The 23,371-nt window shown below is 41.4% G+C and overlaps 1 protein-coding gene across 2 annotated transcripts in view; it reads left to right on the top strand.

The window, feature by feature from the left end:
- The first annotated feature begins 3,092 nt into the window (after positions 1-3,092).
- The window catches only part of FGF14 (fibroblast growth factor 14), a 591,097-nt gene continuing 570,818 nt past the window's right edge, over positions 3,093-23,371 (top strand). For both annotated transcript variants that reach the window (XM_040624322.1, XM_008684988.1), the window contains exon 1: positions 3,093-3,326. In XM_040624322.1, the coding sequence (XP_040480256.1) occupies positions 3,119-3,326 (208 nt within the window). In that variant the 5' untranslated portion in view covers positions 3,093-3,118. The remainder of the gene's footprint in view (positions 3,327-23,371) is intronic.

The following is a 23,371-nucleotide window of genomic DNA, read 5'->3' as shown; positions in this document are numbered from 1 at the left end:
TCACAGTAATGACCTTTTATGTTGTTCCTAAGGTGATGGGACAAAGTTGTAATAAGTTTTCCACCAATATATAGGAAAACAAACCACAGCTTTCTGGCAGTAAATCTTTATTTGAGGAGGGATCAGATTCATGGTCGTGATGTAAAGAAGAGAGTCCAGTTTGGAAATGCAAGAAGAATCAGTATGAGAAGTGTTCTTTTTACACAAACTTAGCATGTAAAAAGTTTCAATAATTACAGAACATCTCCCCAGATTTTACTCTACTTGTGAAATACCTCAGGGAACTCAGCAAGCTTTTATAGAACCTTAGAGCAATGTGAATTCAGAAGAACTTGATAGGAGAATATTTTTGATTCAACTGTTTCTCTGGCATCTGTCCATATTGGGATATTCTGGAACCCATGACAGAACAGCAGAAGCGGGATATGGTATTTGTCCCTGATTGATTAATATAAAAACTGCTTTCCTAATTATTTGGCAATGCTATCCCATTTTTCCTTTTTCAAAAAGGAATTCTGCTTTTCATTTTTTTTTTTTTCAGCCTGCTTCTCCTAAGTCATTTGGCATTGCTTTCATAGACTCTTAGTATTCCCTCTTTCTTTACTTCCCAAACTTAGACTGCCGTTAATCTTGGTAATTTCTTTGAACTTTATGACATGACTGTTTTGGCACATCGAAGGCATCACTGTTTAACTTTCCAGTTTCCTAACTTTAATAGAATATACCTGTTTTAGATACTTTTTCTATCTTACCTAAAATTGACTGTTTCCCCAAAGGGTTCTAGGTATTGAATGCAAATTTTGACATCTCAAAATGCCTATCAGATATTAGAAAACTCTAGCAGTGGGAAAGTTATTACATTTTTTATTTTTTGATAACCGAAAATCAGGGGGTTAATTTTTTGAAAGTCAATTTCTTCTCCTAATCCTCAACAACATAAATCAACAGCTCTTTGTTTATAAGATAGTTTAATATCCCTTGCAGTAGAGGCATTTTGAGAATTTAATTTTTTTGGAATTAAAATGGAGCCTCTGAAAACATATTTTTATTTTTTAAAAGATTTTATTTATTTGAGAGAGAGAGAATGAGCAGGGGGAGAGAGAGAGGCAGATTCCCCCTGAGTGCGGAGCCTGATGTGGGGCTCAATCCCAGGACCCTGAGATCATGACCTGAGCCGAAGGCAGACGCTTAACTGACTGAGCCACCCAGGCACCCCTGAGGATATATTTTTAAATTAGCTAAAAATTTTATGTCAGTTTTCCATAAAGTGGAAATAAATTGGCATAACTCTAATTCATTTACTTAATAAGAGTGAGAGAGGTCAATTATACTTTTCTGAAATGCTCCGGTCACAAATACGTTGAAATGCTAACATTTATTAATTTGAGTCGTGAGTGCATTGGAGTTTGTGATATTATTCTTTGCAATAGTTTGTGTATTTTATACATTGTATATTTCCCCCCAAATAAGACAAAATCTTTAGTTCTGCCTTAAATCTTTTAATTTTCTGAGGAAGCAGGAAACTGGGTTATATAGTGGTGAAAAAGAAAATTTGCCCATTTTGTTAGGTTAGATGGTGGTGGCAGGTGACACGGTTGTATATTAGTGTAGATGAGAAGGAAATGAAAGTGAACTTAATGTTAGTTCAATTAATGGGTGCAGAAACAAGCAATGAATTAGGGCGTAATCTAAGCAGAGTCCTTTCTGTTCAAAAAATTATTTGAAGATAATGGACTGTGTCTAGAAAAGGCATTAACTTTTCTCATATGGCCCTCTCCATCAAAATATAGTTTGCCACCTAGATTTTAGTGGTTGTCTTTTTAACAGGCTGTTTCTGTAAGTACATATTTGTCATATGCCTAGTCTGTATTTTTCAAACAGCAATCTAAGTAGAATTCAAATAAAAAGAACTAAAGGAACTTGAGTTTTCCTTGATATTTTAGAGGCTTTCTATGCTGTTTTTGTAAATGTAGGTAAGGTGGAGCTCATTTTGGCTGTGAGGGGTGGTCTTAAACTACTGTTTCTCTTCAAACCCCTTCCCTCTCACGTATTTTCTAAGGTTTACTAATTATAATTGTTAATTTTCCTTTTCAAAATTCACTTTTAGCAGAAGGCTCTGTTAGATGGCTCCAGGAGCAAGCAGCCCGCCGACTCATTCTGGGCAGAGGAGGGAGAGGGTCCAGGGCTGGGGCTGGGTGCCCGAGATGGGGGACTTCCAGGGGGAAAGTAGTGGAGAGACTGCAGTGACACTGCCCTCCCCGGGCGGGTTGAAGCATCTCACTGGTGACGGGTCTGAAAGCACGTGGCTACGTCATGGAAAGCCAGTCTTTTCAATGCAAACTTCAACTCCTCCTCCTCCTCCCTCTAATGCCTGTAACTCACATCCGAGGCTGGGCGAGGAATCCGGAGGGGAGATTTTCCTCATGCTCACCGTTGTTGGAAACTGGGAGAGTGACGGGAAGGAGGAAGGGGATCTGTGGCGCTCTCTACCTACTACCAGCCTGACAAGGGGAGGGGGCACCTGGATTTGCATCTTTTCTTCATGGTGATTGAGAACTGCAGGTTCAATCCGATCCCACTGAGCACTGGCGATTGATTATAAAAAAAAAAAATCGACACTGGGAGAAGGGAGGCTCTGTCTTCGGCTGTCAGACTCGATCTCGGAGGTGGTATTGGTGTATGTGTGTGTGCTGGTTTTTTTTTTTTTTTCTTTTTTTTCTTCTTTCTTTCTTTCTTTCCTTTTTTTTTTTTTCTTCTCTCCTAGGGGCTACACAATGGCAGTCTTCTCTCAGTGAGATGAATCCTGTTTGCCTTCTGCAGACCCACCCATCTTCATAGCGATCAAGTAAAAGGCTATGGTTTTCTCTTTGGGGATCTTTTGTGCATTACTGTTCTCTCTGATTAGTTCTGGTCTCTGTTGGGATTTCTTTGCTTTTTTGTTTGGCTTCATGCTGAAAAAGGATTTTTTTTCCAACCCTTTGGTAATAATCCAGTGGTGATCGAGGGGGATAAATCATTCACCCTGGCCGAAAAAAAACAATCACTGAGAAGTCTCAAAGAAATATACCACGTGAGGGGAAAAAACTGGGAGAAGATCCGGAATATTATCGTTTTTCCTATGGTAAAACCGGTGCCCCTCTTCAGGAGAACTGATTTCAAATTATTATTATGCAACCACAAGGATCTCTTCTTTCTCAGGGTGTCTAAGCTGCTGGATTGCTTTTCGCCCAAATCAATGTGGTTTCTTTGGAACATTTTCAGCAAAGGAACGCATATGCTGCAGTGTCTTTGTGGCAAGAGTCTTAAGAAAAACAAGAACCCAACTGGTAAGCAAAACATGCATCATGTTATGTTTTTCCTCATAATAACCTGTCTTGCTCATTGAGCTAGATCTGCAGTTCTGCTATGCAGGAAGGCAGGGGAAACAGAAAAGGAACCAGGACAGTGTTGCATATAGAGGTGTTGATGGATAAACAAGTAACAGCTGGATCGGCGTCTCTGAGCCTGAAAACCATTATCAGCATCTCTTGGCTGTGACACAATCCATCACTAGGAGGGAGGAGGAAACTTTTTTTTTTTTTTTAATGTATTTGGTTGCCTATGTTTGGTGGAATATTGAAGGGCTGTGGCTTAAGGTTTTGCCCGAGGCAGCTGAAGCTTCGGTAGTTGCCAGGAGGACGAACCGAGAGCTCTCCTTACTTCTGCTGCAGGTTCAGGGACGTAGCTAGGTGCCGAGGACCTGCTCTAGACTTTCTGATTAGCTTGCACAATATTCGCCACCCCATCACCTTTACCAAAGTAAAAGAGGCCCTCTCCCTCGCGGCCCCGCTCCTCCGTCAGCCCCCGCCTCCCTCCCCCGTCTATCTCTACGAGCACGAGTATTAACTCATTCCCCCGTCTGCCTTCGACACCTCCTGCCACTGGGAATACTTGAGCTGGGCTTATGCCTGGGGGAACCCCAGACGGAGAAGGCAAGCCCGGCCCCCCCAAATATGCAATTTAACTCTCCCCTTTTAAAAAGCAGTGTCAAAACCCTGCGCCCGGGTCTCGCGGGTGGGATGAGCCGGGCTGTGGGTCCCAGCTTCAGGTTCCGGTGATCATGCGCCCCTATTCCAAAGGCTCCAACCGGGAAACTTGCAGTGCATTACATAAGAAATGCAAATGCAGGTGATTCGGGGAGTCGAGTCCCGGGGGTTTACTTCCCGGTCTCCCAGTCTGAGGCGTTTAGGGGCGGCCGCGAAGCTGTGGGCGAGCAACTGGGGGAGGCCAGGCCGGAGGGCTGCGTGGTGGTGGCGGCGCGCCGACGAAGAGGCTGGGCGCAGCCAGTCTGGGAGCCGCGCGCGCGGGCAGCGGGGGTGTGTGACGTCCCCGGGTTCAGTTCAGGCTGGGGAGGGCCCGGGGGCCGGGTGTTTGTGTCTGGGGCTGCGTTGGGGGGCGGGGGCGGGGCCCCGAGCGTCCCGCAGTGGCCGCCCGGCGCTGGAGGTTCCTGACGCTGGCACTGCGGTGTAGTAGATCATGGCTCCCCGCGGCCGCCCTGACACCCCAAGCTCCGCCGGGGGCCGCGCTGGCACCCCGAGCCCCAGCGGCCGGGCAGCAAGTGGCTGCTGCCTCCCTGCCTCCGAACCGTACAAATGCAGCGTAGCTGGGGCGCTTCGCTCCGAGGGGGCTGCCGTCTGAGGGTGCCCGGAGCGAGGGGGGGCAGGAGAAGGAGGGAGGATGAAGTAAGGGGGGGAGGTGAGGGAGGTGGGGGGGGGAGGAGGAGTGGGTGGGCGGGGGATGGAGGTGGTGGGTGTGGAGGCTGAGCACCCTGTGAGGCCCCCACCGCTGCAGGAGTAGGGACACTGCGAGTTGTTAGACCGTCCAAAAGGGCAGATGCTCGCATGCGGGCGGAGGACGCCTGGGCAGTTGCCCCAGCTGGGACGTTTGGGGAGCTGTGGAGGCTCTGGAAGAAGTCTCGGCTGCCCGCGAACATGGTGCTGCGGTGGGCTCCGTGCCTCTGCCCTGGAATTCTTATCCCTGTGCTGTAGCTCTACCCCTTTCTCACCGTCCCCCCTCTGTTCCCTCCTCTCCCTCCTCCCTCCCTTCTCACCCTCCTCCTCCATTCTCCGTCCTTTTACCCTTCTCTCTCTCAACTCCTCAGCGTTTAGCAACTCTGAACTGATACCACCACCCTGAGCATTGCCCAAGGAGAAAGCGGTGCTGTCACCTTACCACCCGTATTTCTAACTCAACCGTGAGGTGCACCCCAACCCCACATTGAGCCCAACACTTGCTAGAGTTTTGGTGACACCTACATCTGCAACACTACTATCTCAAGTTAATGTGAAGACCCTTTTTGCAAGACTTACCTAAGTGGGACAAAGCAAGGGCTGCTGTTGGGAGGCAGGGCTTGTGCCTTCAGGCAGTAAAAATAGTGGGGTTTGAAGCCTTCTCCTGTCCTGTAGATTTAGTTCCCTTCTGAGAAAGGAATACCGTAAAAGCATTTTTTTTAATTAAAAATATTTTTTTTCGACTCGGCCATTTGTTTAGGGACCTTGAAGTCAGTCCCTCTATAGTACTGGAGAATGGGAAAGAATTCTGCCCCGAATGTTAAGTTTCCTTACTGGCCTTAATCATTTTTTTTTTTTTTTTGGTAAGCAATTTTACTGGAAACACTAATTTCCCCCCTGTACACCGCGCACGATATTTTTATTACACCTCCCCCACCCCACCCACTTTCATCTCTCTGGAATAAAGTAGATTATTTTTTTTTCCTTTCAAGGCATTTTGGAAGGTGTCAAATGACAAATTATTTTTAGAGTAATTTATTTTGCAGCTTATGAATGCTAAAGTGTGAATTGATGGGTTGAATTGATGGGTTAATTCAAAGCGTGTCGGACAACATCACCAACTATTCTAATGGGATAGTGTAGTCTTAGATCGCCCGAAGGTAGAGTTCCAACCTGGAAATAGGAGCATTTTGTAAATTATTTTAAAAATGTGAAATTAATGTGTCACACTATCTCATCTTTTAAAGTTTTGCTTTTTGAACTCAAATCACATCCATGCTTAGCCATTCCCTTTCGGGATTGTAGTTGGTAGGATCCATTCTCCTTCTGCTATTAACATGAAGCCTAAAATCGTTTGCAGGTTTTTGGTCCCAAGATAGCAGTATAACCAAGAAGTTAATTGGATAATTAAAATAAAACAAAGACTAAAATCTTCTTAAGTGTTAAAACCAGAAAGAACAGATTGACTACTACCTATTATGTTATCTTAAATCTAAAATGAGGACAATTAACTGGTTTCAAACTAAGAAGCTTGGCAGAATACCTCCAAGTACAGTAGTGGGATCATGAATTTGGTGTGAAGACTTCTTAGATTAATAATTCTTCTCAATCTTTCTAAGTTATAGAATAAATTAATGATTATTCCCACTTTTTAAATTGTCAACAAGTATGGGTAGTTTGGTCAAGGCTCCTGGGAGGACTTTTAAAGCACTGTTAGATAGTTTTGTTGGTATGAAAATAAGTAGACAATAGAGTCATGAACTTAAGGACAAAGTTATTTATCTACCCAAAAGTTATTAGCGTTTAAATAAAAGGCATTAATTTAAATGTTTTTTTAATAGTCATTTTTATGTAAACTTTAACTGGAAAATAACATGAAGAATATACTTACACAATATATGCTTTTTAAAATAAATTGCAATAGCTTAGAAATCCTGCATATAATGTAAATTTACCATCTTCACAGAAAAGTCCAGTATCTCATAATACAACTATTAGCAGAGAACACATGCATGCTTAAATGTCGTACTTTCCCCTATTTTTCTGGTAGAGCAGAAGCTGTATGTTTAGAATAAATGTTACCTGCCTTAGCTTTCACTTGTGAGTCATGCAAGGTGATTGTATTTTAAGCAAATCATTAAATAGGGAATACTAAATCCAAAGCTCTTATTTAGCCTGGAGGAGGGCTTGATATGCTTCTTTAAACCAGCAATGATAGTTTGGACTGACCAATGTGTATCACAGGCCAGTTTGGTACTAACGTAGGTCACTAGACTTTTGAGTGACAGCTGCTAAGAAATGTGGTTACAAAAAAAAAAAAATCCACGGTAAAGGGAAACACTAAGGTCATGTCATGGATATCTCTTCAGACACATCATCTGCAATGAGCAAAGGAAACCACAGAGCCTTGACTATATACACCCACTGAACCGCACTCATGAGACCTCCAAACTTTCTTGGTTCGATAGGGTTTTGGAAAGCACAGAATTTAAGATAAGTTGTAATCAAAGATAATTTTATTGAGCAATGAGAGTGGCAGGGAGGGTATGAAACAGAAGTCCTAGACCTAGTTCAACAGAGCACATTTAGAAAATCCCACAAACTCATGGCCCAGAGGGTCTCCTTTTCTGAACTCAGTCTTTCTCTCTGCCATATAACTTGGAGATGAAACAAGCAGGGCTTGGTAGAACCCATTGTCACTTTCTATTTCCTGCTTGTTTTGGTGTGTTTCTGCTCTGCTTTGCCTTTCACTGAGGCTGTTTTAGGTGCCAAAAACATCTGGTACGCCTCTGTTACTCATTTAAATATATGTTATTCTTTTAAAACTACTTGCTTTACACGTAGGGCTGTCATGGCATTTTAGAAGTGGGATAATAGGGAGAGACGGAAGAGAAAAGGAAGTAAGCATTTTTTACTCCTTCCCCTTCTCGGCCTGCCAACTCATCCTTGGTTCCTGTAGAGTGGGGTGAGCCACAAATGGGCCACAACCTCTGCATTTCTCAACACTGAGCATGTATCCAATGGACACATCAAATTCAGACGACATGGCTGGAACATCTAACAGGTGTGAGGCTCTTCTCCTACTGACATGCTTGCCTTTAGAGTGGGATTCTATGTAATCGGAGCTGGCCTTGGACTCCATCCAAGAGGCTTTAGTTACTGAAGTAGCAAAATGAGTTTGCAGAGCAGTGGCATTTCATGAAGCAAAGGACGGCATTTTAGATAGGTTTCCAAGTATTGACTTGCTGGAGAGTGGATTTTTCTTTTTTGAAATTGTAGCCAAGTTAACAAGTGTGAAATCTAATGCAAGATAATCTCAACTTGGTTTTAACAATGAGGATGACTTTGGCTGTACCCATATTCAGCCTATTCTCATCTTAGACGGCATGTAAAACTGAGAATATTCATTCAAATGATGCATTGCTTTCAGAAGGCGCTAAAGGTAATTCTAAACTATATTTAACATTTGCCACATGAAACCATTTCTTTAAAATGTTCAAACCCAGTTTTCCATGTTTTAGCAACACAAACATTGGGGACTTTTGTGGTGTTTTTATACATATGGCAACAGGGACAACAATCAAAGTTTTCACTCCTTTGTACATTTTGGCATCATAACTCGCTCAATTGACTCATAATCCTCCTATAAATACCATGTAGATGCTCAAAATGGAAGCATTTATTCAAAATAGTTTCTTATGCCTTAAGGCGAGACTGTTGGAATTTAACAGTACATTTGCAGCTCCTCTATTAAGATTTTTCTCCCCTCTATTAAGTTTTAAACGAGACATTGCATTGTGGTGTCTATATTCTTTTTTTTTTTTTTTTTAAGATTTATTTATTTATTAGACAGAGGGAGACAGCCAGTGAGAGAGGGAACACAAGCAGGGGGAGTGGGAGAGGAAGTAGCAGGCTCATAGCGGAGGAGCCTGATGTGGGGCTCGATCCGGAAGGCGCCCCTGTGGTGTCTATATTCTTAATAAAACCTTTGAGCTTCACCTTAGGATCACCTCCAGGAGGGACTGTGAGTCAGGGAAGTACTGCTGAGACTTCTACCTGCTCAGTGCCATAGTCTCTGTTCTTTAAGGATTCGATATGTTTATCACATACCAGATTTAGTTGTAAGAGCTGAACCTGAGCACTGAAGGGCAGGGAATTTTCTGAGGGAGACTTCTCAGTTCCTCCATATGCCTCTAGAGATGCACTAATGTGTTTGCTCTTCTGCTTTTTAAGGGCCAAGTATTGTCCCTATGTTTTTCCTGTGTATTTCTCTAGTTGCTACAAACTAACTTTCTGCTTTGATCAGAATGTAAAAGGTAGGATGACAAAAGGGAAGTTGAAAGGAATTCTTAGGGTCTTGCAAGGCAAAAGGGAGGCATAATGCAAACGTGTTTTACAGGGAAACTGAAGCTTTTGTTTATCTAACCTACTAAAACTATCTAAGAAAGTCACCCAACAATTGCTGGGCACTGTTGCCTTTATCATTGTTCCCTGACAAAAACTTTAGTTAAGATACGTAGCAGATTTTCAGTACATTTTTTAAAGTGAATTAATAATGAAAATAGGATCCGTTGTGGAAGTTAACTGTGGGAATGTAACTGCAGGTATCAGAAATTACAGTTGCTTAAATTCACTTAATGCTTACTCCTTTCCAACAATGCCAACCAAGAATTTCTTAATGAAAAAACAAAGAGAATGAAAAAGTTGTTACTAGACTCCTAGCTCTTCAACCCACCATGATAAAGCATCCTGAAACTCGGTCTGCTGACATCCCCTAGGTCCACATTTTATAATACCCTCTTTCTAAATCTCAAAACTTGAGGCCTTACTCAAAAATACAAGCTCAAGAGCCAATCGCAGCCTCCCCTTCTGGCACTCAGCCTTTGAAGAGTGAATGTGACGGCACCATTAGATTCGCTCTGCAAGAGCCCCCTTGGTTTTCTTTTCTCATCTTAAATTTGCTTCTCCTTAAAAAGGGAGGCGTTCCACAGAAACAGTCCAGTGAATTATTCCTCTTTTCTTTACTGGACTCCTTTATCTGAAGGTGGGAACTGGGAATCTCCTTTGTGGGCTATTTTTGCTCTTGAGGGGACAGCACCTAAACAGCCTCTAGTTTAGTTGCTTTTAAAAGGACATGCTCCCCTCCCTTAATATTTTATGATTCTTTTCAGTTTTAAAGCAGTCATCCTCAAACTTGGTAGCTCCTTGCACATCCCACAACCACAGTGATCTATTCTGCTCCTCCTGGAGCCGCGGTCAAAGGTGGAGGGCGCGGGGGCGCCGTGGCCTCGGGCTGGGGGCGCGGAGTGTGTCAGGGACAAGGTCTGGCAGAATGCACGAGTAGAGGCAGAGCCCCTGCTCCCCAGAGCCGCGTGCCACAGTTTTCTGCGAACCGCTAGCCCGCCACTCCGCGGCTCGGATCTGCTTTCAGGAGTCGGGCCCCTCGGGGCGTCCTGGCTGAAGTCGGCTTCGGAGGCTGCCTAATTCAGTCCGAAGACAGGGGGCACGCAGGCCAAGCACCGTCTTCCTCCGGGTGTGACGCGGGGCCGAGACGTCGGACCCGCCACCACGCGCTCCTCGCTGAGGAGCGCTGGGGGCTCCGCATCGCAATGCGGCGGAAGCGGCCCGTCCGAGCCGCCGTAGCGCGGGAAGCTTCCGTTGTCACAGAGATGACCTCTGACCCTGGGGCGTCTCTGGGGCCCGGCGGCCCGTGCACCCGTCGCTATGGAAACCAGGGCGGCCCAAAGCTGGTGCTGGGATGACCTGGCGCGCGGGCAGGCCCCCGGGCCTGAGGTGGCGCGTTTGCGGGCCTCTCGGCCGGCGTCCACGCAGGGGCGTCCTCGAGTACCGGCCGGAGGGCTGCGGAAAGAGTTTGTCCGGGCCCACAGGTGGCCGCCTCCACCCGCCGCCCCTCAACGCGCCGCTGGGCCCAGAGGCACAGGCACTGGGCAGAGGAAAGAGCCGGCTTGCGGGGCGTCGCACCCCAGCACAGGACTGGCAGAAGATGAGCCCAGGGGGGCTCTCAGCTTCCCCACTACCTACTGGAAGAGCCGGGGCTGGCTCCTGAAGTTCCCTGGGCCTCAGTTTCCTCAGCCGCAATATTAGAATAATCTCAGGTCAGCCTCAGCTCTCATGTTCTAGGCTTCTCTAACCCTCCACCCAGTCCGGGCTCTTCTCTAACCCTCACGCAGTGTGCTCGTCCCTCTTCCCTGCATCTGTCCTGGCCTAGGTTGAGTATATTGAGGCCGTGTTCTAAAATCAGAGACGAAGAGAGATGGAGGGCTACTGTAGGAATCGGGACTGACCTGCCCCTCTTGGAGGTGTGGCCCCCTCCTTCACAGTGGGGGAAGAGACTGGTCCGAGAGCTGGTTTTGAATTGTAGACACACAGCAGTTTTGAGCCTGGGAAGAAGAAACACATTGTATTTCACTGGTGACACCACCAAGGGCTCTTCATGCATTTTACAGAGTTGTGTGGTTGGTGCTGAAACAGACGGGGTTCTGTTCTAACCATTATATTCTCCAGATGCCTTTTCCTACAGCCTCTAAACTTGTTGGGGGGAGGAGCCTCTCTGTACCCATTCTGTCCTCTTTGGGCTACTGGGGAGAATCACAGGCATTTTGAATCTTAAAGAAAACTTCACCGTAAATTTAGAAATTGAAAAAGACTACTATTTTGAGGATACAATACTGCAAACTCACTAGCTGATTTAAGAACAGCTGGATCCAAATTGATGGAATAAGTTAAGGTGACCTGTGCAGATGGTTTTACACTTTTTAAAGATTTTTCATTGGCCTAGTTTCCAAATAGCCTCCCCCACTTTTCTTTCTTTTCTTCCTTCTGATGAGAATTACCTCCCTGAAGTTTGCTTTTCAAAGATATTTTCTTCAGTTCCTAGAGAAGACTGGGTAGAACATTTACATCTCTAAGTCACAAGGAAAGAATGCAAGCTCCTCCAATGAGGCTTTGTTTCCTAAATCCACAATTTCACAATACCTACAGGCTTTTATAGATTAGTAGGGGAGGTTTGGGGATTGATAAAATTGATAAAATGGTTTTGAATTTCTTCTAGAGCTGTATTTCTGTTCTTGTAAAGACTGAATTTATAAGATAAGGACAGTTCTTTTTAATTCCTCAAAGAATTGGGTTGCAACCTGTATGACTTCAAAGGGCTGACCACCCATCCAACTACATTATCTTCTATTTGCTTCTTTAGGTCAGGGAGAAGATCTTCAACTAAGATGGAAATCAAAAGATCCCCGTGTTCTAGATTTAGAGCTATTTGTCTATGGAATATTTTTCTTTCCATCTGGGTACATAGCTTCATTTAGCTTAGGAGAGAAGGCCTAAAAAAAAGTTTTCATGAGGTTCTGAATATCAGCCTCGATTATCAGCAAACTTTTAACCATAGAGCTACAGTAAATATTCCTGGCAGTATTGAACAATCTTTTGGATGCAAGAGGCATTCCCAAAGAAAGTGCAAAAGACACGTTCTCCCAAGACCTAGAGCCACTCCCAAAGATAACCAAAATCAAGACTTACATAATTCCCTTGAGAGCTGGCCAGAGTCTATAGGACACTAGGCACAAATAGAGTGCAACCTCCACTTCTGTCTGGCTGTATTTTCAAGGGCCCCCTACCTGATGGTTGCCAAGCCAAGTTCTCAGGACATGAAATGAGACAAATTAGAAGGCATTAGCTGTCCTTGGGAGATAAAGGACAATATCCAATGCATCTTGAAAAGGAAGGGATAACATGAAATTTTACCTTCCTCTCTTGACCAGGCACTACAGACAGAGATCCAGGAGAGCTGATTCTGGTAAGAATTTTTACCCTTCACTGGCTTCTGTCAGTTTCCCCCTGATCCCTTCTCCAGGGCTCCAGAGTGAGTGGGGTTTGAGGTAGAAAGTAAAGCGGGGGTATCTACCAGAATTTGGCAAAGATTTTTATTAATTTTATTTTAGCTTCCCCTTAGCTGGTTAAGGGAATATTTGTAGCAGTTTACTGGAGAATTCCTTGGAATCCCATCAATCCTGCAAGGGGCCTTTGTGGGGATGCTCTTTTGGTGGTAGGTAAAGGGACCTCTGGATATAGCCCATTATAGTCTAGATGTAGGCAGACTTTTGTTTATGGTCATGTAGTCTATTTAGAGTGAAAAGGCAGTGCAGACAGAGGATTAGTGAGTACTGAAGTCAAGGCGGGTAAAGGGAGTAGTAGAAGTCATTTCATTCTTATAGTCTTTTGTTTTACCTCTTGTGTCCTTAATTTTTCTTTAGCCTTTTGCAATGAATCTTTCTATGAACCTATTTCGGACTTTTGAAGTCTTTCAAAGGCTTCTGCGTGCCAGTTAAAATAGGTATCCCATTCTGTTTGTTTGATTTGGGAACACTTACTTTCAAGTTCATTTTTTAAATGAGTGATCTTGTCTAATTGGAATGTTCCCCATAAAGGCCATTTTAAATCTAGGTTGTCTTAGTAAGATTTGGCCATTTTTGTGGATACCTACAATTTCGGGGACCACAGTCCTTAGTCATAAAATAAACATTTGTGCTTAAAGAGGGCACACTTAATTCTTTGGAACTTGAGGATCCCATTTCTTTAGTGAAGCTTTTGATCTCTGAGAGCCAAATTAATACTTAAGAGAGATGTGCCATTGGGTTGGGGATTTTGTGGTATTTTACGGTATGCCTTGTTACACAGAAGTTTTCTTGAGGTTGGCAGCTGGCTTAGTGTTGATCTAACCCATTTTGTGATCAACTCACCCTAGCACGGGAGTCTTTCAGTTAGGTGTCAAACAATAATAGCTTTTAGGTGTTTGACCCATGCCCGCCCATTCTGTGACTTTGGCTTCTGAGATCCCCATTAACAATAGTTCTGTTATTCCTTTCACAAGAAAATGACTTTATAGTGATGGATACCCTAATGGCTTTTAATAGTCCAACTTGCATCTACTTAGATTTTGATGTATCATTGGTTGGAAAAGTCTGAATTTCTTATCTTAATTCATTTCCCCAAGTTTCCTGGTAGTGTGTCCTGTGGACTTACCTTGAAGCTTTGTGAATCCTGTCCCCCCAGTGGCTGCCATCTTGCTTTCTTTAGATTGAGGAGTAACCGTTATTTTCCCTTGAAATAACCCATCGTAATTCAACCAGACTTACTGTTGCTGGCTGCCTGCACAATTCCTGAGACTTGTAAGGACCCCCCCCCCCCAAAAGGTGCTTACCTCATACATGAGTTTGGCCATAAACCTAAATGTTGTGGCCCATTAAGTCTCAGTGTGAAAAACCTGGAGTCCCTCACACCCCAGTTTTCCACCTGGAAGGACTAAGGTGAACAAACTTGAGGAGCTCAGAATGCAAAATAAGCAGAGCTTGATCAGAGAGAAGCTTACCAGAGCAGCCGGAGAGGCAGCAAATAAAACGGCTTTCTGGATACCTTCACCTGCTTCTAGAAGCCGTCCCCAGAACCTTTAGCAGCTGTCTTCAGGTCCCATCTCATTGCCAAAACTGGCAATTTGCAAAACTAAAACAATTTAGTAATCAGTTTGATGTCCTTTCTTCAAGGGAAAACAATCCTTGATTGGGAGAGTACAGTGCCCACAAGCAGTTGGAGCACCCTTCCCAAGGAATTTTGGGCAAGTATGAGTTTTAAGAAGCATTAGAAGAGGCCACACGGAAAAAAGCATGACTGGCTAGGAGGTTAGGGATTCCCTTATAAGGATAGCAGGTCCTATTTTCTAACGTAAGGTAAGCTAACTAAAGCCGAGTTGGAGGACTGTGATTTGTATTTATTAGATTTCCTTGACAGGTGTTTCCCATTAAGTGCAGGCTGACTTAAGTTTGGACTTGTGAAGTGGGCCAGGTCGCTGGGCCTGCCTCCATTTGTGGGTCCTGATATACAGATTAACTTTAGTAGTCAAGAACAGATCATGTGTTCTGTGGCATGGTCAGATTTACTCTTGAGACAATTGCTATGGTGGACAGTGTGGGTTAAAATAGCTTCGAGTGGGGCAAAATTGAAGGTAGAAAGTCCACAAAAGCAGCAACTGAAGTAGAAGTGGTAAGGTCCAAAATAAGGTAGTGACGGGCTGGAGAGGAAGTGAAGTCCTTCTATCTCAGTGGCCAATTTGAATTTGGGAAGGAAGGAAAGGGGGGAGGCTAGAACGTTTTGATCACAGGTTTTTGATTTGGACAACTATGGATCCTGATCCACTGGCCATTGGCCAATAACACGCCTCCATCTCCTCGAAACATGGGGTAAAAACTTGGCTCTCTTCAGACTGTTCATATCAAAGGGCTGTGGTAGTGGTGAGTAGCAAGTAGAAAACTGACAAGTTTCTCTTTTTAGATCAAAACTTAAATAGGCAGTTCTGGGAGAGTTACTCTAGGATAAAGAGTTCATTTTCTTCACACCTGGAAATCCTCAGGGATGGGAAAAAAAATACTTTAAAAAAAAGAAAAGTCAAGAAATTTTTTTATGATTATATATAGTTCTTTGTCAATAATAAATGTTTTTGTACACAATACTTTGTTCAGTTTGAAGAGTCCACCAGTGCAATTAAAAGCCAAGTTTTCCAATTAGCTATTCAAGTCTGGCAAGAAAAGGAAGTGTGAACTTTATTGAATTTACATATGTAAGTGTGTGCACCTGCTTTTATATAGAAATGAATGTAGTTGTAATTAAAATGCTTTTTCCCCCTATAACATTTTGTTGTCTGCACAATTACAGTGGATCGCCGAAGTGCGTGGTAACCTCTTCTGTAATGCTGCCTCTTAGATAAAGTGTTGTTTGGGAGGGATTGCAATCTCTTTTCTTTCCACTTCCTGTGTGGAGCGCAGGGTACACTACTATTGTACTTTAAAAAAGAAGAAATGTGGAAAAAAAGGCTTAAAGATGAAAACAGTTGTAGGTTGTTGTTGGTGGTTTGTTTGTTTGTTTGTTTTTAATAGACAGCGATTTCAAAGTCTGAAACTCATCTTTGGTTGTGTTACTGTTGTATCCCAGGTATTGTAATTCTTTTTTTTTTTTTTTAAAGATTTTATTTATTTATTCGACAGAGATAGACAGCCAGTGAGAGAGGGAACACAAGCAGGGGAGTGGGGGGGGAAGAAGCAGGCTCCCAGCGGAGGAGCCTGATGTGGGGCTCAATCCCACAATGCCGGGATCATGCCCTGAGCCGAAGGCAGAGGCTTAACCGCTGTGCCACCCAGGCGCCCCCCAGGTATTGTAATTCTTAAGCAAAGAAAGGATCTGTTTGCCAGGAGGCCTGAGTCTAACTAACTAACTACTGAGTAATCACCATTTTGCTTCAACATTTTCCTGGTAGGGCAGATTGAAAACAGTAACCCAATAGGCTCATTCCTCCTTTATTATCCAATGACTTGACCTGTTTCCTCGAAATTTGTGTTTTTCATTGACTTAATTACATTCTCTTTTACATTGAAAATTTCCACTCATATGCCAATTTAGTGACATAAAATTCCTCATATGTCATACATATAATAATGGGTAATGTTAGAACTATTTTAATGGTGCAGTAACAAAAAATGAAAAAAATGAATTTTAAAAGGATAGAAATTTTGTATCATTATTGCTTATTGTTTATTTTTTCTTTCCTAATTATATTTCCTTTTGAAATCTTGGGAATAATCTTAAAGAGCACAGTTCTGAGATGATTCTGTGGCACACACACGTTTTTATGGGGACATTAACCAGTGGCATATATGCTAAAGATAGAGTGTGGTCTGATCTGCAGAGCCATGAAGTTTGATCCCTGTTCTTTGCTTTGTCCTTTACCAAAGTGCTTTTCTATCACTGAGAATTCACCCTTTTGTTCCACTCTCCCTGTATTTGTGCTATCATACTCCAGATTTTGTCCTTTCGCGTATTTCCTTGAGGTTTGTCTTTCAAACGTTTTATCCTCAATTACTCTTTGGGCAAGGTCAGGATTAGTATTCAATTGGACCTCAAACTTTCACTTGTCTTACATTAGGGAAAAAAGGGCAAAAAAGGCTAACAATACAGTTGTCGGAAAGTAAATGAGACACGTCTATCTGGACTTGAGACATTCACCAAAAGTGGCATTTATTGGACTTAATTTTTTCTTTGTGTGTTTTCAATAGCATGTAGAAAACTGTGATATGGATCTATTGCTTTATTCCGTTATATAATAAAATGACTTTTGGGTGGTATTATGATAATAAATATTCTACCTCATTTTCCCACTAATGAATGTACATCAAGTTACTAGATTTTTTTTTTTAAGGGCTTTATTTATTTATTTGACAGAAGGAGAGAGAGCACAGGCAGGCTGAGCAGGAGAGGGAGAAGCAGGCTCGCCGCTGAGCAGGGAGGCCAATGTGGGGGGGGTCAATTCCGCAACCCTGGGCTCCATCCCACAATCCTGGGCTCAGGACCTGAGCTGAAGGCAAATGCTTAACTGACTGAGCCACCAGGTGCCCCTAAAGTTACCAGATTTTTAAAAGCATATTGCTCTCCTACTTCAACAGAAATATCCTGAATTACTTGGAATCTTATGTTGTCACTATCACTTAAGTACATAGTAAGTACAACTGAGTTTTAGAGAACACTTTCTATGTACAAGGCAATTTACTTATATTACCTTATTAGTTCTTATAACCACAGGTAGGAACTTTTTTTATACAATTGACCCTTTAACAACATGGGTTTGAAATGTGTGGGTCCACTTATATGTGGACTTTTTTCAATAAATCTATTGGAAATTTTTTTTTTGAGATTTCTGACAATTGGAAAAAAACTTGCAGACAAACTGTGTAGCCTAGAAAGCCTGAAAAATTAAGAAAAAGTGAAATATTATAAGAATACAGTATATAATACATATAACATACAAAATATGTGTTAGTCGACTGTTTACGTTATTGGTAAAGCTTTTAGTCAACAGTTGACTATTAATAGTTAAGTTTTTGGGGAGTCAAAAGTTATACGTGGATTTCTGGCTGTGCGGGGGGGTCAGCGCCTCTAAGCCAGGTGTTGCTCAAGGGTCAACTGTACTTATCTTTAAAAGGATAAAACCCAGGCATGAAGAGGTTAAGAAAGTTGCCTGACAGTATCTAGCTAACAATTAAAGGCCAGGCACAAACTTAAGCAGTATTACTCCAGAGTGCATACTCTTAAATCCCTGTGTTGAAGCTGCCTTTCTAAAGACAATGTTCAAAGAATGTGTGGGAATCTGGCCGGTATGTTTTAGTGTGTCTGTGAATCATTATATCCTGAAACTAAAAGAGACTGTATTATATTTGATATTTAGATATTTAGAACTTGCAATGCCTTTTTTTAATCAAGCATAATTTATATACATTAAAACACACAGGTCTTAACTGTACTGTTTGATGTCTTTTGGCTATTGTATCCTTGTAACCAGCCCCCCAGTCAAAACACTGAACATCCCATCACCCCAGAAAACTCCTTTCCTATTCTATTCCATTTCCATCCCGGGACTCTCCTAAGAAGCAGCCACCATTCTGATGTCTCTCACTTAACCTTAGCATGAGGTTGAACCTCATATCATTAAATCAAAATGCTCTTGAGTTTGCTTCTTTCACTCAGCATGTTGTTTTTGAGATTCATCCATGTCATTGCATGTTTTGTGTAGAATGGTATGTAGTAGCTTTTGTTTACTTTATTTTTGTAAACTAGGAACTCCTAATTGAACAGACTTACTTTTGGTTAACAGGCGGAAGTTGTCCAAAACTGCAAAGGGTTTGTGAGTTGACCCAGTTTGCAGGCTACCAAGTTAGCCTGCCCCAGTTACATAGATGCTGGCTGAAGACAGGAGACTCCTGGGTCAGAGATAAAGGATTTTATTACTCAGGGCACAGCAGGCAGCATGAGCTTCATGTTCTCATCGGTTCCCCTTGTCCCCAAGTCCCCAGGGGCAATGCTGAGTGACCCAGGTAGATGCTTGCACTTGGGGTTTGTGTCACGGATGAGGAACTCCAAGATTAGGCAATCCCCTGTCTTTTAAGGAGTATCTAGCAAAGCTGCCCAACCTTTGCTCTGCAGGGAGGCATTATCTTTGTTTTTCTGGTCAGGAAACAAATCTGTCTTCTAACCGGGAAGGAGGCATTATCCCTGGATTCTAAGGCTGCGATATCCTTGCAAAGAGTCTGAGATAAAAGCTGTTACAAGATATGCAGAAATCCCATGGATATGTTGTCATTTAAATCTGTTTCTGAAAAGCAACACTTTCTTCCCTATTTCTCTTAGGACAGCTGTTCTTGTTGTTCCAAAGATGCAGTTAGTCTATAGAAAAATATCTGTTATTTGTAAATTCAAAAGGATCCTGAGGTTTTGAGAAGATAGATGATATATAATCCTATACAATCATCTTATCAGTATTTATTAAATAGTAGGTGGTACATTCTATGTTAGTTACTAGGAGAGATTCAAAATATCCTGTAAGGATTTGGTCTTTGGCCCATAAGTACTTAAGCTAAGTGTATGGAGAATACTAGAAATGAGAGAGTCCTGTACAACTGAAGGCTAACTGGAGTGCTGTAGGACATGCATGTGGGATGTCAGGGAAGGAAAGGGAAATCTTTTAGAGAAATGTGACTCTTGAATGCATGTTTCAGTTGGCCGGAAAGAGAAGTATATTCTTGGCAGGGGGAGACATATACCTGAGGGAAAGGTACATGTGTGGGGATTTGTGGGAATGTTAATGAAATCATATTATCAAGGATTAGAGGAATCATAATTTGGAGTCCAAAAGCCTGGCAGAGGAGTTAGACTGGATGTGGTAAAAATTAGTGAACTAGAGAACATTTCCACAGTGGGGAGTGACATGCTTGAGAATTGCTCCGGTACAGTTGGAAAGTGTAACTGGTGGAGCTGGTTTTGGGAGGGTAGCACAAGGAGGAGGCTTTCATAATAAGAAGCAGTCAAGTGAAATATCCTTTCTCAGTTGGAGATGGGAAACAGGAGCTCCGATCAAGGGATGGTTCTGAGTATGGCTGAATATGGGCTGGTGAAATATCTTTCAGTGCTTGGGAGGAGACAAACTGAAGTCACATCGAGACACTCTGCAACAGGAAGGCCACTGCTTCCTCTGAACTTTGAGGGATGGCTGAAATAGAAGGTGTAAATGGGAGAAAGCGATGTCATTGGGGAGGCTCAAGATGGCTTCAATCTACTCCTTGAAATCAATGATTTGCTGAGAATGTGAGGGGGGTAGTGTAGTGAATATGCTGTTGAAAGTTACGCGTCACTGATACATAGATGAACATATATGTTGTCTTACATAATTTGAGGCCAGATCTCAGTTTAAATTCTCTAGCTCCGATAGCTTTACTGGCTTTCTAAATAAGGTGGGAATGACATTTCAGTACTTTCAAGGTGTAGCACTGAGCAACTTTGTAGTATTTATGTACTCATTACAGCAATTTATTTCTCTGCAAGATGATGTTTTCCAGTGATGTACTCATTACAGCAATTTATTTCTCTGCAAGATGATGTTTTCCAGTGAAACACCAACCTGGGAAGGACTAAAATGTTATGGGCTATTTGGATACAAGTCTATTTGGATATTTCAACAACTTGGACCACATTTTTTTCTGCAAGAGTCCTGGTACAGTGTACTGTTCTGGCTCTAGTGGTGGACATGTGTTTTAGTAACCCTTAATGACCATTAGTGGATCAAGGGTTAGTGGGGAGATACATTAAGGAACAGTTTGTCAGAAGCACAACTTTTGGAAATAAATTTCGTTTTTCTACTTTCTGTTATAAAATTTCAATTGTGTTTTAGGGGTCAATATCTGTTTCTTGAATGTCTTCACAAACTGATATTTTAAGGAAGATAACTTTTATTAAAATAAGCATATTAATTAGATTACTAATGGCTATTCAACCTTTATAAAAATGTACGTAGTAATGCCTTAAAAGCAGAAGATAGGATCTTAGTCTTTCTAGGGGGAACAGGGGAATAGGAAGTTTGGATAAAGATAGAAGGCTGCTGGGTATGGTCAGTCCTGGAACTAAAGAAGCAATATTGCTAGAGGTGGTGGAATGAACTGATCCATCCTCCTTCCTCTTTTCTCTCCTGTTTCCTTTTCCCTTTGCCACTGCCAATTATGTCATGAGATTCTGCGTATTGGACCAAATGAGGGATAGAATTGGGCTGGAGTATTCCAGACAGAATGCAGAGTCTATGGCCATCCTTAGATAGTATTTCATGATAGGTTGGATGCAATTTTAAGTAGAAAAATGTAATGACAATAGTAATAGCTGTAAAAAATGTTATGACTAGAAATTGGTTTTTGCCTTGCAAGGCCCACTGGAAATGCCCTTGGGGATGTTTGTGCATTTTTTTGTTCTCTTTAATATGTTTATGTGGCTGTCAGTAGGTATACTTGTCTAATGAATTATAAAAAAACTAAAGAATGTTTTCTGTAGTATGAGAAATCTGAAATAATTGGTAGTACAACTATAATCATTGTAAGTGCGTTTCTTAGATCCAGCTTATGAATTATGAATCTCATTTTTATGAGAGCTTTATTAAGATATAATTCATATACTTTAAAATTTACCCTTTTAAAGCATACATTTTAGTAATTTTAGGTATAGTCAGATCTTGTGCAGCTATAACTATTACCACTATCTAATTTTAGAACATTTTCATTAACATAAGAAGAGACTCCATACTTACAGCAGTCACTCCTATCTCTCTCTCCCCTCATACCCTGGCAAGGATTAATAGACTTTTTGTTTCTGTGGGTTTGCTTATTCTGGATATTTCATATAAGTGGAATCATACAATATGTGTGTGCGTTCAATTAGCATAATGTTTTCCAGGTTCATCCATGTTATAGAACATATCAGTACTTCATTCTGTTTTATTTTCCAATAGTATTCCATTGTATAGATATACCATATTTTGTTTATTCATTCTTCAGGTGAGGCACATTTGCGTTATTTCCATTTTTTATTACTAAATATAATGCTGCTTTGAACATTTGTGTATGAATTTGTCCCCATGTAAAAATTTCAGTTTTCTTGGGTATATACCAACCAGTAGAATTGCTGGTCAGATGATAATTCTGTGTTCATACTTTGAGAGACCACCAAATTGTTTTTACAAGCAGCTGCACAATTTTATATTTCTTCCAGCAACATGTGAGGGTTTCAGTTTCTCCACATTCGTGCCAATACTTGTTATTGTCTGCTGTTTTGATTATAGTCATCCTAGTGAGTGTGAAGCAGTATATCATTATGGTTTTGATTTGCATTTCTCTAATGACTGATGACATAGAGCTTCTTTTCATGTGCTTATTGGCTCTTTGTATACCTTCTTTGGAGAAATGTTTATTTAAATTCTTTGCTCATTTTTAACTAGATTATTTGTATTTTTATTTTTGATTTGTAAGAGTTCTTTATATATTCTGGATATAAGTTTCTTATCAAGTACATGATTTACAAATATTTTCTTCTGTGAATTGTTTTTTCACTTTCTTGATGGTGCCCTTTGATGCACAAATTTTTAAATTTTGATGAAGTCCAATTTATCTATTTTTTTGTCATATTTGTGTTTGCTGTCAAATCTAAGAAACCAATTTCCTGACTTAAGATTTAGTCCTAATTTTTCTTCTGAGAGTTTTAGCCCTTACATTTGGGTCTTTGGTCCTTTTTGAGTTAATTTTTATATATGGTGGAAGGTAAGGGTCCAGCTTCGTTTTTTTGCCTGTGAACATTCAACTGTCCAAGGAATATTTGTTGAAAATCTCATGAGAGTTATAAATTTCATTTTAAGTTAATATATAACCAAAAGACCTTTTACCATTCTTAATTTACTTCACCAAAGAACAATCTAAAAATGTCTTGGTATTTCAAAGAAACAAATTTTGTTGTATATTACGTGAAACTATAATAAGGATACTATGAAAATTTTTAGTAACAATACATGCCTACTTTTACTCTAGTTTAGCTTATAAACACTTAAAAAATTAATACTCTGTGAAACTTATAAACACTTTAAGAAGTTAATATCTCTGAAAATAGAACACAGACTATTTATAGATCTGTAGAGTGAACAATTTTTATATATTTATCTTTGATTGAAATATCGCTCTGACTCTTCTTACCTGTTTATTTTCAAAGCATGGGCATTTCATTAATATACTGATAATATGATACTATATTTATATTTAACTTGTCTAGTTAGCTTTAATGTTAATACAATGAAGGTGAGAATTCACTGTGAGATATAAATTATACTTCTTTTATTTAAATTTATTCTGGTTCACTACCTATCTCATGCAACACCTAAACATTCCTTCATATGAATGTCATCTAAAGTAACAGAACAAGCCCTGCTGCTACAGCTTACTGTGCTTTGTTTAAAAAAAAAATCGCCCTATTTTCTAGTAGAATCAAGCCCTGTCATACAAAGGTAGAGCCTCTCCCATAGCAGGTGGACATTCCCAGGTCCAGTCATCTGAGGAAAGGTTCAGACATGAACTTGAATCCTGAAAGTGAGAGTAAACTACAGAAGGAAAGAAACTTCATGCTCTCCCTAATGCTTCTCTCTTGGGTTTGGTTATTAGGTTATTAGATTTAATTAGGCATTT

Source organism: Ursus maritimus, unplaced genomic scaffold (assembly GCF_017311325.1).
Source record: "Ursus maritimus isolate PB19 unplaced genomic scaffold, ASM1731132v1 scaffold_10, whole genome shotgun sequence".
Classification (NCBI taxonomy): Eukaryota; Metazoa; Chordata; class Mammalia; order Carnivora; family Ursidae; genus Ursus; species Ursus maritimus.
The sequence above is the reverse complement of the archived record's forward strand: the minus strand, read 5'-3'. Positions and strand labels throughout refer to the sequence as shown.